General features: G+C 41.0%; 1 protein-coding gene across 2 annotated transcripts in view; it reads left to right on the top strand.

Annotated features, from left to right (window-relative positions):
* The window catches only part of AK5 (adenylate kinase 5), a 124,137-nt gene that overhangs the window by 21,843 nt on the left and 88,259 nt on the right, over nucleotides 1-14,035 (top strand). For both annotated transcript variants that reach the window (XM_084852178.1, XM_084852177.1), the window contains one exon: nucleotides 8,978-9,169. In XM_084852178.1, coding sequence (XP_084708304.1) covers nucleotides 8,978-9,169 — 192 coding nt within the window. The remainder of the gene's footprint in view (nucleotides 1-8,977; nucleotides 9,170-14,035) is intronic.

Below are 14,035 nucleotides of genomic sequence, written 5' to 3'. Positions count from 1 at the left end.
AGTTCGCAACAACAACAAATTAATTAATTAATAATAAATCCCTAGTTCAAATTCAACAAAGGGACTTGTAATATCTTAAAGACCAACACATTTATTATGGCATAGGCTTTTGCTGAATACAATCCATCAAATGCAAGAAATGTTCTTCTAAGATGGCAGGTATATTGTGGTGCTGAATATAAAGTGCATGCATGAACTTTTACTCTGCTTAGCAGCATCTAAATATAGATTCTGGGAGCTTGCCTGCTATTTAATTATCACTAACTCCTTCCTATACAGATTTTTCTCTAATAATTATGGTCACTTGAAAAGCAGCCTGGTTTTGAGACACATTGAAAATTATAGATTAGGAATTGTCAGACTATAGGCTACAGGTCATGCTATACAGACTGGTTTGCTGATTGTTCCCTCCCAGCGCAGAAAGAAAGGGCAGTTACAAAATGTGGTTTATTCCACCATCCAGTAAATTGATCCTGGGACTGATGGATGCTTTCCACATAACTAAAAATATCTATCTTGGGTGAGGGCTGATAACACAGGAGAAGAGGATCAGAAAGGCATTGGCTGTATTTGTTTGTTTTTGATTTACCAATATAAGAAAGCAGTAGCTACTGTGATATTAAAAAAAGATGGTGATGTTTATATTTGGCTAAAGGATGGTGGAGATGTAATATAATTCAGAAAGGGCTAGCCACTTCATCAGACCCAAGAGCCAAGCAAATACCATTCTTCCTATTACTTTGGATTAATCCTCTGTTGTGAATGATAGATTCATAACTACTCTTCTGGGCAGCTTGGGAAAAAAATGTTTGACTGAAGCTTTGTCAGTGCATTTCGTACAAATAAATGTCAAGTCACTTGTGAAGGGGCTATGTCATATATCAGAAAGCTAATACAGTTGACATAGAGATTAGGAAAATATGAAGCTGTCTAATACCAAATCAGATCATTGACCCATCTAGCTCAGTGTTATCTACAAAGACCAGCAGCAGCTTTCTTGGGTTTCAGAGCCCTACCTGGAGATGCCAGGGATTCAATATGGGACAATTTGCATGCAATGGTTATACTCTCCCAGTGACCTACAGCCCCTTGCCCTGATTGTTAGGACCAAACTAGATTGGACAATGGAGATCCATGACTGTATCCTGCATCTTTTTTAAGAAGAAGCCATGGGGACCAATTTGGATCAGGACCATGGCATTTTCTGATCAAAATGCCCTCAAGCTGTTGTTTGCCCCAGTAGGGAAAACTTTCACATACTGATAGGTTTTTCCTAATAGGCAAATAGAAGCTTAGGGGGAGGTGACTTTTATCAGAAAAACAGAATTGGGTCTAAAAGATTAAAGTCCTGTTTTGCAGGACTGTGGTCCTGATCTAAACAGCAACCACCTCCCTCATGCTTTTTATAAATATTTAAAATGTTTTTAATACAAATGTAAGGAGATGATCTCTATTGTGTCTTTTAGTGTGGCCCACAGTTGTTTACAGTGGCAGGGCTGGGTGTTCTAAGAGGAGGTGTATTGTCATTAAACATTTGGCTTGTCTTAGTCAAATGCAAACATTTGCGCATGCAGAATTGCTCCTCCTGAGGAGTACACAGCCAGTTAAAGCGGCATCTTTACAAAAAAATCACTTTTGCGTGGCAGACTGCACAAGAAACAGCATCAGTTCAGGCATGTACGTGTGCAGTCTTGCAGCATCAACAAGCTTCCTTTTAAAAAAAAGTCATTAACTTTATGCGAAGATCTGCCCCTCCAGAAAAGTGCAGTGCAGTGGAAGTCAATGGGAATTACTTCTAAGAAGGTATGTTTAGTGGGCTGTTTCCAAGGCAGAAATGGAGGTTTCAAAAGAACAAAAGTCATCCCCAAGCAACGTGCTGACGTTAAAGCTTATTTGGGAAAAAACAAAGCACGATGATGCACAGATCCATTCCTCCAGATATGAAGCAGCTTTCCCATCCTTCTATCAGCGCTGCACGCACACACCCAGCACCAAGGCCAGTATCACTAGTTGAGGTCACACAGACTCCCAAGCTGCACTGAAGCCAGTGCTATGGGAAAATTTGTCACAAAACAACTTTGCAAAAATGCGGGTTTGGGGACTATGGTTTATTAGGATGAAATAGTTACATCTGAAGCAGGTCATTATGTTATAGTATCAGGCGGTTCTAGTAGTTCTAGTTACACCAAAGTTCAGTTTTATATGTGTTATGGATGTACCTTAACCATTTTGTGTCAAGTCCAAGTGTCTTTTCTCTTACCTATTTTCTCTATCCCAGAGAGATAAATACATAACATATTATCTCTTGGTGGTTGCTACTCAAGAAAGCAACATCCTGCTGCTTATTTTCCTACTAGTCTCAGAGCTTTCCCTGATTGCATTATCAAAGTAAAGTTTAGCCCTGCTGTACAAAGATTATTAAGAATTCTCATTGATTTTACCTATTAACTGAGAACAAAGGATATGCTTGGAAGTAAGACAGGGTTACAAAGAGTAGTCAAATCAGATTAAAGCAGTTCTTCCTAATACCCCATGAATATGTGCAATTGAGAATGAATGGATGATACTCTAGAAGTGCCTATCAAACATTAATGGATTTGGATGAATCATGAGCCTTGACAACGTTCTTGGTAGGTTCCATGGGGAATTATTGTTGCTTTCACAAATGAAAGAAGTGAAAAGGTAACAAACTATTCAGAGTTTTCAGATATTCTCTATGTGTCATCTTTATTTTGAGAGTGGCCATTTTAAAATGCTTTTGAATTGCCTTCCCAAAGGAATTAAGCACTTCCAGCATTCCTTAAAGCCAAACCTGTTACTAAAATTCAAAACTATTGGTATCTCAGAAGGTGCATTCCCCCCATAATTTCAGGCAGAATTAACATATTGCAGAAGTTATGCTTACCTCATGGACTTTTACAATAATTTACCAGCACAGAATCACCAACATTCCATTTTACGTCACAGGGCACTTATTATAAAATATATCTATGCATTTGAAAAGACTGAGGTACTTTTGGTGGGAGACAAGAGGAGGCTGGGGGATGTTGACGTGGTGTTGAATGGGGTACGGTTACCCTTGAAAGACCAGGTCCACAGTGTGGGGGTCATTTTAGACTCCCAGATGTCCACGGAGGCTCAGGTGTCAGCTATGAGCCCGACAGCGCAGTACCAATTCCATCTGATATGGCGGCTGCGCCTCTACCTTCCCAACCATCTGCTCCCATCGGTAGTACATGCCCTGGTCTCCTCTCATTTGGACTACTGTAATGCGCTCTATGTGGGGTTACCCTTGAAGACGGTTCGGAAGCTGCAGCTGATACAGAACACGGCGGCTCGCCTGATTAAAGGTAGCCGCCGGCGAGATCACATCACTCCAGTGCTGAAGGAGTTGCACTGGTTGCCAGTTGTTTTCCGGACCAAATTCAAGGTGTTGGTTTTGACCTTTAAAACCCTATATGGTTCCAGCCCAGCCTATCTTAAGGAGTGCCTCCAGTAACACCAGACAGGCCACTAAAAAAGATCAGCCTTGGATGGCCTTCTCTCTGTCCCATCAGCCAGGACAGCTAGACTTGTGAGGACGAGGGAGAGGGCCTTCTCTGTGGTGGCCCCCACTCTGTGGAATTCCCTCCCTAGGGAACACTACCATGCCCCCTCTTTAATGAGCTTCCGCCACACATTAAAAACGTGGTTGTTCAGGCAGGCATTTGAGGTGGGTTAGGGTATTTTTAGAAATATGATGTTTTTAAAGTAAAATTTTATTGTTTTAAACTGTTCTATTGTTGTACATCGCCCAGAGTAGCTGGGTGACCAGCCAGATGGGTGATTAATACATTAAATAAATAAATTGATCGCTTCCCTTTTGCCTCCTGGTAACCACCAGTAACACTTCTGCTTCACTTATATAAAAAGTTATCATGAGAGAAACCATTATGCTATTACAACCAGAAGAACAGATATACAGATAAGTTAATGCCACATCATTGTGACCCGGTGCTTTCTTTTCAAGGAGTAGGTAAAAGAGGATGAGGAATCATTTCTAGGGAAGCTTTGTTCTGGGTCACAAGGTACCTGGCAGCTGGTCCAGCAGCCAGAAGAACAGGCACTGACAGTTTTGGTAAAAGGTTGCCTAGCCATGCCTCTTTTCTCTTTCAGTGCCCTATCTCCAATCTCTCTTCCTTGTCCCAGCCTTTGAATGGGCTCTCTCTTTTTCACCCTTATTTTTCTACCTTCCCTGCTACCATGGCCACACAAAATATTTATATCCTCTTGTCTAATTCTCCCCTCTTCACCACCCCCTAAAAAAACCCCTTTCCAAACAGTCGGAGAGGCCCACTTGAACAATGGGAGAGGGGACTGTTGGAGCGGGGGGAGGGGGAATCATCCCAATTCAGGCTTAAATTCTAAATAAGTTAACTCAGGGAAGCTCACAGAAGGAAAGCTTACTGCCTTTGCTTCCCCCCAGCACTTAGCCTGCTACCACCTCTCACAGGTGAGTAGATGGTACTGTTTTGGCTCTATAAGGACTGGTACATGGAAAATTTAGTTTCTTCTAGTATATATGATAATATAGATAGATAGATATAGATATGGATATGGATATGGATACACACCATAATGTTAGGATTATTATATAGAAATTTTAGAGTATTATATTAAGCGGTATATAAGTACTACAACCCCTTCATGGATCACTGCCTTGTTGTGGTGAAGGGGCTTGCCTAACTCAGTGAAGCTATAAGCTATGCTGTGCAGGGCCACCGAAGACAGACAGGCCATGGCAGAGAGTTCTGACAAAATGTGGTCCACTGGAGAAGAAAATAGCAACCCACTCCAGTATTCTTGCCAAGAAAACCTCATGGAACATATCACAAGGCTAAAAGATATGACACGAGAAGATGAGACCCTCAGGTCGGAAGGTGTCCAATATACTACTGGGGAAGAGCAGAGGGTATTTCCAAGTAGCCCCAGAAAGAATGAAGCGGCTGGGCCAAAGCCGAAAGGACACTCAGCTGTGGATGTGTTTGGTGGTGAAAAGAAAGTCCGATGCGGTAAAGAACAATATTGTTTAGGAAACTGGAATGTAAGATCAATGAATCAAGGTAAGCTGGAGGTGGTCAAACATGAGATGGCAAGATGGAACATCGACATCTTGGGAATCAGCAAACTCAAATGGACAAGCATGGGCGAATTTAATTCAGGCGACCATTATATCTACTACTGTGGGCAAGAATCCCTTAGAAGAAATGGAGTAGCACTCATAGTCAATAGAAGGGTGGGAAAAGGAGTATTGGGGTACAACCTCAAAAACGATAGAATGATCTCAGTACGAATCCAAGGCAAATCATTCAACATCACAGTAATTCAAGTCTATGCCCCAACCACTGAGGCCGAAGAAGCTGAGGTTGATCAGTTCTATGAAGACCTACAACACCTTCTAGAACTAACACCAAAAAAAGATGTCCTTTTCATCATAGGGGATTGGAATGCCAAATTAGGAAGTCAAGAAATCACCGGGATAACAGGCAAGCATGGTCTTGGTGTACAAAATGAAGCAGGACAAAGGCTAATAGAGTTTTGCCAAGAGATCACGTTGATCATAGCAAACACTCTTTTCCAGCAGCACAAGAGGCGACTCTACACATGGATATCACCAGATGGTCAATATCGATATCAGATTGATTATGTCCTTTGCAGCCAAAGATGGAGAAGCTCTATACAGTCAGTCAAAACAAGACCTGGAGCTGACTGTGGCTCAGATCATGAGCTTCTTGTTGCAAAATTTCGGCTTAAATTGAAGAACGTAGGGAAAACCACTAAACCATTCAGGTATGACCTCAATCATATCCCTTATGAATATACAGTGGAGGTAAGGAATAGATTTAAGGGATTAGAACTGATAGACAGAGTGCCTGAGGAACTATGGACAGAGGTCCTTAACATTGTTCAGGAGGCAGCAACTCAATCCATCCCAAAGAAAAAAAAATGCAAGAAAGCAAAGTGACTGTCTGATGAGGCTTTACAAGTAGCTGAGGAAAGAAGGGAAGCGAAAAGCAAGGGGAAGATATATCCAACTGAATGCAGATTTCCAGAGAATAGCAAGGAGAGACAAGAAGGCCTTCTTAAATGAACAATGCAAAGAAATCAAGGAAAACAACAGAATGGGAAAGACTAGAGATCTCTTCAAGAAAATCGGAGATCTCAAGGGAAAGTTTTGTGCAAAGACGGGCATGATAAAGGACAAAGAAGGCAGGGACCTAACAGATGCAGATGAGATTAAGAAGAGGTGAAAAGAATACACAGAAGAACTATACAGGAAATATCTGAATGTCCCTGATAGCCATGGTAGTGCGGTTACTGAACTTGAGCCGGACATCCTCGAGGGTGAAGTCAAGTGGGCCTTAGGAAGCATTACTAACAACAAAGCTAGCGGAGATGACAGTCTTCCAGCTGAGCTATTTAAAATCCTAAAAGATTATGCTGTTAAAGTGCTGCACTCAATATGCCAGCAAATTTGGAACACTCAGCAGTGGCCACAAGACTGGAAAAGGTCAGTTTACATTCCAATTCCAAAGAAGGGCAGTGCCAAAGAGTGTTCAAACTACCGTACAATTGTGCTCATTTCACTTGCCAGCAAGGTGATGCTCAAAATCCTACAAGCTAGGCTTCAGCAGTATGCGAACCGAGAACTACCGGAAGTATAAGTGGGGTTTCGACGAGGCAGAGGAACTAGAGATCAAATTGCCAACATTCGCTGGATCATGGAGAAAGCAAGAGAATTCCAGAAAAACGTCTATTTCTGCTTCATTGACTACGCTAAAGCCTTTGATTGTGTGGATCACAACAAACTGTGGCAAATTCTTAAAGAGATGGGAGTACCAGACCACCTTACCTGTCTCCTGAGGTATGAGGGTCAAGAAGCAACAGTAGGAACCAGACATGGAACAACCGATTGGTTCAAAATTGGGAAAGCAGTACGACAAGGCTGCATATTGTCGCCCTGCTTATTTAACTTATATGCAGAGTACATCATGAGAAATGTCGGGTTGGATGAATCACAGGTCGGAATTAAGATTGCCGGGAGAATTATCAGCAACCTCAGATATGCAGACGATACCACCCTAATGGCAGAAAGCGAAGAGGATCTAAAGAGCGTCTTGTTGAGGGTGAAAGAGGAGAGTGCAAAAGCTGGTTTGAAAGTCAACATTAAAAAAACTATGATCATGGTATCTGGCCTCATCACGTCTTGGCATATAGAAGGGGAAGAAATGGAAGCAGTGACAGACTTTATTTTCTTGGGCTCCAAGATCACCGCAGATGGTGACTGTAGCCATGAAATTAAAAGATGCTTGCTCCTTGGGAGGAAAGCTATGGCAAACCTAGACAGCATAGTAAGAAGCAGAGACATCACCTTGCCGACAAAGGTTCGTATAATAAAAGCTATGGTTTTCCCAGTAGTAACGTATGGCTTTGAGAGTTGGACTATAAGGAAGGCTGGGTGCCGAAGAATTGATGCCTTTGAACTGTGGTGCTGGAGAAGACTCTTACGAGTCCCCTTGACTGCAAGGAGGTCAAATCAGTCAATCCTAAAGGAAATCAACCTTGACTGCTCATTGGAAGGACAGATACTGAATCTGAAGCTCCAATATTTTGGCCACCTAATGCGAAGAGAAAACTCCCTGGAAAAGACCCTGATGCTGGGAAAGACTGAAGGCAAAAGGAGAAGGGGACGGCAGTGGAGGAGATGGCTAGATAGCATCACGGATGCAATGAATATGAACTTGAGCACTCTCCGGGAGAGAGCGGAGGACAGGAAGGCCTGGCGTGCCATGGTCCATAGGGTCACAAAGAGTCTGACACGACTTAACAACTGAACAACAACAACAAGCACTACGAATGAATGAATGAAATATATAAGCTGTAGGCTGGAGAATAGGACTGGATTAAGTGGCAGTGTAACTGTGCTACAAACTTCTCCCATGTTAATTGCACACATCAATTCTGAATGAATTCCCTTTTGTAATGCTAAATAACTTTTGCCAGCATTTAATATACAATCCACTCCATTTTTAAACACTTCCTTTCCAAATGTTAATAACATTGATATTGCTCTCCATAGGAGATGACTGTCTATCTTCTATATTCATCCACCCCAGTAAACAATCTGAAATAAAAGTTCGGCTCTTTTCATTGTATTTTAATTATGTAGTTAACTAGGTTATTCTGTTCCTTTCATGTGCATTCTAATCATCAGGCAAATTATTTGCGACAGCTTAATTCAGCTGCCACGTTAATATTTTCAAAGAACATAATTACTCCTATCATAGATAGTGAAAAGTAAATATCTGTATTAAGACCTTAACACAACAATCACTCTGGCAAAGGAAGCTCAATTAAATTAGGATTATTTATATCTGCTGTGTATTAATATAAAGATCTCTTATTACTGAGAATACTGTACTGAGAATAACACAGTCAGTGATGTATTTGTTTTGGCTTGAATGACAAGTTTGGGTGTTCCAAAGCTTTTTGGATGTTTCTGTCTATCTCTTCCTAGGGTTCAGGTCATAGTGAATGTTCATCCATACACTCATAGACAAAGTGGTATAATTTACTGTGGTTTCCTTACCAGCTGCAGCTGAATTTTCATTAAAAAAGTCCTCAGATGGAAAGATGAAATGACAAATCTGGTATTTCTTGCCAAGCTAAGGGCAGAGGAAGAAAAGAGACTATTCTTCCCTCTGTTTGCCCCCACCATAAATCTTGTCACACTTACATACTTTAAATTATGGAAGGGAAAGACTGCAGTCACAGACAACATATTTCCGCAATATATTTCCACATGAGAAATACTAAGGGTTTCTGTGTTTGCAACACGTACTTAAAATGGCCAATGCTTTATGTCCAGCCCATGATTTACTGGTAGATAATTTTAATAAATTAATTAATTGTAATATTTGGATCATCGTCTCTGCAGATCTGCACTCCAGATTTGGTGGTGTTTTTGTCCTGCTCAAATCAGCGGCTGAAAGAACGTCTAATGAAGCGTGCTGAGCAGCAGGGAAGGCCAGATGATAATCTCAAAGCTACACAAAGACGCCTAACAAATTTCAAGCAGAATGCTGTTCCATTGGTCAAATATTTCCAGGAAAAGGGGTTGATCATGACTGTAAGTTTTCAATCAATGTATATGCTTGGTAAACTATTTGGTGTGGCTAAATTCCATGTAACAATAGACATATATTCAAAAGTACGTGTTTTTAATGTTTACCTCTATAAATAAAAGAAAGACACATAGCTGTATTTAGCATGGACCTTTGTGTTACATTTAGAAATAACAAAATTACAAAACCCAAGACCTTTAAGATTGTCATTAAGTTATAAAACTCTGTCTATTTCATACTATATATAGATAGTCTGGGTTTTGTAATACTCTGGCTATTTTAGATCAGGGGTAGGCAGATGTCAAGTTTGGAGGATCTACTTTTTTTTTTTCCTAGAACCCCAAGATCCACTAACCAGACCCAAATGAAAAACTGTGGCTTAAGGGCCAGACATACACCTAGAATTAAGGAACAGGGTATGTCTTCCCCCAAAAAGTTTATGAGGCACCAAAGCTGTCATCTTTTTGGCACCAGGCAAAGACGTACTTAATTTCACAGGCATTTGGGCATTAGTTACGGTGCAGTTGTTGTGGGCTATTTTTGTGATGTTTATTCTAGGTTGTGACCAGGTTTTTGTGTTTTGTGGATGAACACTTTTCATATTGTATTGTTTTTAGATTGTTTTTATGTTTTTTATTTGTATTTGTATTATTGTGCTGATTATGGTTTATATTGATTTTGTACTTTTGTTATCTTAATCATGGATTTATGTATTTTGAGACTGATTTTGGTGGTGGGAAACGACACATAAATTTAATAAGTAAATAATAGATTGCATCCCTTTCAGTTATGCCAGTCAGCACATGTGGGTTCTTTCCTCAAAGTTAAAGGCAGTGGTTGAACTATGAAGTTTGTATCAAGGCAACATTGCATTTATTTGAAAATTGAGATATCCCTTGGGAAAGAATGCCCTCAAAATCCTGTAACAACTTTCCCTATCAGGGTTAGTGATTAATTGTTTCTTAGCTAGTGTAAACCAACAGAGCTCCTGTTGAGTCACTCATGATGCATACTAAACAGGTCCAGATAGGTCTTGCTCATATTTCTAAGATATACCCTGCTTTAAAGATGAAGTGCTATCTGTGTACCTTTTTGTGATAGAAACGAATGGTGCAATGCAGTATACAGTTATATCCTATATATTTTTAAAAGGTGACCGTTTCTGTCTGTTGATGAAATAATAATTTTATGCAAGCTTCAGACTTAAAACATCGTTGTTAGAGAGAATGGAAAGGAGCTGTGCAACCTGATGAAAATTTCAGCAGAACTTGGAAGTGTGAAAAGTTGTTGAACTTCAGTTGTAGGCTCCATGAGATCAGTCACCTGAGAGTTGCCAAATGGCCACATTATGGCATTCTAGTTAGTGGTGTACGCAGGGAAAAAACATATGCACTCATGTATAGTGTCATGAGCGAAAATCACAACCATGTCTATTTTATCACGTGTAAACTATTAGAAACCCGCAATTGGCACTGGGTTTCCAATCCTCATACATGAACATGATCTGTTCATGTATGAAGGGTGCTTTTGACTATATCTGTGTAGGCAAAATCTCATATGTGAAATGTTCCATATCAAGAAACAAGTGGGTTTCTGAACTGGAACTACTCTAAGATAAAGATGACTTGATATGAGACAATTGGATTTCTAGAAAGGGAAAGGTCACGGCACATTTTAAGGTCTCTGTGGCAAGTACCCCATAGCTTTGATCCTAAGCAGAACTGCTCATGGGATGCCCACTGATTTCCCTTTCCCTTGGCAGCCCCTGTGCTCCCCCCCCTTGAAGAGTTGGGGAACTTTCCAGAACAGCATGGAAGGTGGTGCTGGGGGCTACAGGGGGAATAACTGAAAATCATCTTTCCCCTCTCTCTTCCACCAGTGGGAGCCTCCTCTAGATCAGTCACTTTTGTGAATGGAAGGAGCCCTTCCGTTTGTGGAAGGGTAACTCAGGATACAAGCCCATAAACAGAATTTTTTAAAAAAACTTAAATAATTAGGAGTTGCTGATGGAATGCACTCAGGGAGAAACATGCCACCCTTAGAAATTGCTTGTCTCACTCTTCTGAGAATAGCTAGTTTGATCAGCCTGGTGTCTTAACTGTATGCATTTAGATGCCAGGTTAAGACCTTCCTATTTCCAGCAGGCATTGAATCTTTAATCTATTGCTCTGATTGTTAACTTTGTTGCTCGCTGTTTAATATTTTAATTTTTTTAATGTTTTGATATTTTCATTGGTTGTATTATTGTACTGACTGTTGTTTTATTTTTGATTTGGGTTTTTATGATTATAAATCACCCCAAGGGCTTTTGTCAGTTGGGTAGTATATACATTTAATTAATTAATAAATACATGGATTTGGATGCCCTGAAACAACTTGAAAGGTTGACAAGTACTTGAAAGTTTGTCACAGAGAGGAAGGCCAGGATCTCTGCTCAATCATCCCAGAGTGCAGGACACAGAATAATGGGCTCAAGTTATAGGAAGCCAGATTCCAGCTGAACATCAGGAAAAACTTCCTGACTGTTAGAGCAATACGACAATTGCACCAATTACCTAGGGAGGTAGTGGGCTCTCCCACACTGGAGGCATTCAAGATGAAGCTGCACAGCCATCTGTCAGGGATGCTTTGACTTAGATTCCTGCATTGAGCAGGGGGTTGGACTAGATAGTCTTATAGACCCCTTCCAACCCTACTATTCTATGATTCTACATGATGGATGCCCCTGTGCAGTCAGCTTCAGATGGTGCAAATTGTGGCTGGATCACAGTTACCTGAGTGCACCATAACTGTGGGTATTCCTGATCATTACAGTGGGGGCATTTTGTAGTTGCTGCCGTTGTTGAAGTCACTGTAGGTGTGGGTATAGCTCCCACATGGAGGTGCTGGTTCACACAGACAGTGCCTCCCTGAGAATCTGGTGTGTCTGCTAGCCAAACTGTGGATCTGCACACTTCCAAAAGTGATCACATGGAAACTGCTGTCACATGAACCTGCTGTCACTCTCTGGAATCAACAGGGGGGAATAGTGGGCAAGTTTAGGGTGCCCAAGACTAGAATACATGTTAGGTGGCAGAATAGATTAGAGCCAACAAGTCCACTTTTTATAATTAGTATGCATCATGTTTTATTGCATTGTACTTGAAAGGATAATACAGTTATCTACTAATGAAAAATTCAAATTTGCTTGCCAGTACAATGCTTTTCTGCTACAATTAAGATATTATCAACTGTGGCCAGGAGCTCGAAAACAAGAGTCAGCAAGTCTTGAAAAGGTATTACCTCATACTTGGCAGTTGCAGCATCACAAAGGAGACAGAGCATTGGAACTATAATGTGGCACTCATTTAATTAGAATATTCTTGTGACAAATAAAAATATCCATCGTTCTAGAATAGGAAAAAAAATAATAATGTTGATCCTGGGTGTAAAAACGGACTGGCTTTAAGACTAATGCTCTAGCTATTGAACAACAATGCTTATTTTTAAAAGGAACTTTGAAAGTATAGGGCAAGCAAGTAAGCTGAGCTTAGTGAAATATTACTTGGAAAATAAGCTGGCACCATGAAAACTATAACAGGATTTAAAGCAAGAAAAATGATCTTCTGGGCAAAAGTAGAACTCAACTGGAGATCTGTGATTAGAATCTCCCATGGTTTATAATGATAACGATGATGATGATGATAGTAGTAGTAGTAGTAGTAGTAATATAATAAATAGCAACTGCAGGAGTGTGTGTGTGTGTGTCTCCATTAGGGATTTACTCCATGCTGGCTGTGTTTGGAGGTCGTTAGGGATACATGGCATTGTGGTCATCCAGAAGCCACCCTGGAGCTTATCACAGAAAAATTGGATTTGCTGAGACTGCTTAAATTCTTTTCCTTAAGTCAGGTTCTCCGCGGTATAGCTGTTGTGTGCCCCAATCCCTGCATTTACCTCAGCTATGCTAGCTCTGCCTAGGGGTGTGCCTTTCACCATGACCCCGGTCAAGGGGTGTTTCCTTTGTGTTTCCCATCCCTGCACAAACCCATTAGTGCCTTCTCAGAAGTAACTCCCATTGGGCTGAATGAGGCTTGCCCTCTGAATGCCTGCATCAGAACTTACAGAGATCCCCCTCAATTGACATGGCACAGTTCACAGCCCAATTTCCTAAGTGCGGTAAAGCGCGATCTTGAGGCTCCAATTCTCCTTTGTTTGGTTTAATAGAGATCCTGTGGGTTCAAATGGGGGCTGGTGACCCTGGTCAAGGGGTGTTTCCTGTCTCTGTGTTTCCCAGCACAAACCAGTTAGTGTCTACTCAGAAGTAATTCCCATTGTGGTCAATGAGGCTTGTCCCCTGAATGCACACATCAGAATTTACAGACATCTCCCCACCGCAGTTGAAATATCACATTTTAAAGCACTAATTCCTTAAAGGCTGTAAAGCGCTTTCTCGAAGCTGCGATTTGTCCATTGTTTGGTTTATTGCCATTCAGAAGTAACTACTTCCACCTTCGATCATCCAATCCTGCGCAGCATCAGGTTAGAAAGGGGGCTGGTTTCCTATCCCTTTGTTTCTTGTTCCTGCCTTTCCCAGCACAAACATAAGTGTATCTACTCAGAAGGAGCTCCCATTGTGGTCAATGAGGCTTACTTCCAAAATGTGCACTCCTGAAGTTACTCAGGTTCCCATGAATTGAAATAATGCATTTAGGAGCCTTAATGTCAAAGCTTTGAAACTTTGATTGATCACAACATGGCAGGGAGAACGCTGTGTTCTTTGTTGCTTTAAGGAAGGAAGTAATGGGGGTGGGGTGGAGAGAGAGAAGGAAATTGAGCTTTGGCAGGTTCAAGGCAGAGAGAACACTCTGTTCTTGTAACGATTGTTGCTT

Source organism: Heloderma suspectum, chromosome 4 (genome assembly GCF_057233095.1).
Source record: "Heloderma suspectum isolate Gila_16-S chromosome 4, 16-S_ref, whole genome shotgun sequence".
Taxonomy (NCBI): domain Eukaryota; kingdom Metazoa; phylum Chordata; class Lepidosauria; order Squamata; family Helodermatidae; genus Heloderma; species Heloderma suspectum.
This window is presented reverse-complemented; position numbering and strand designations above follow the sequence as displayed.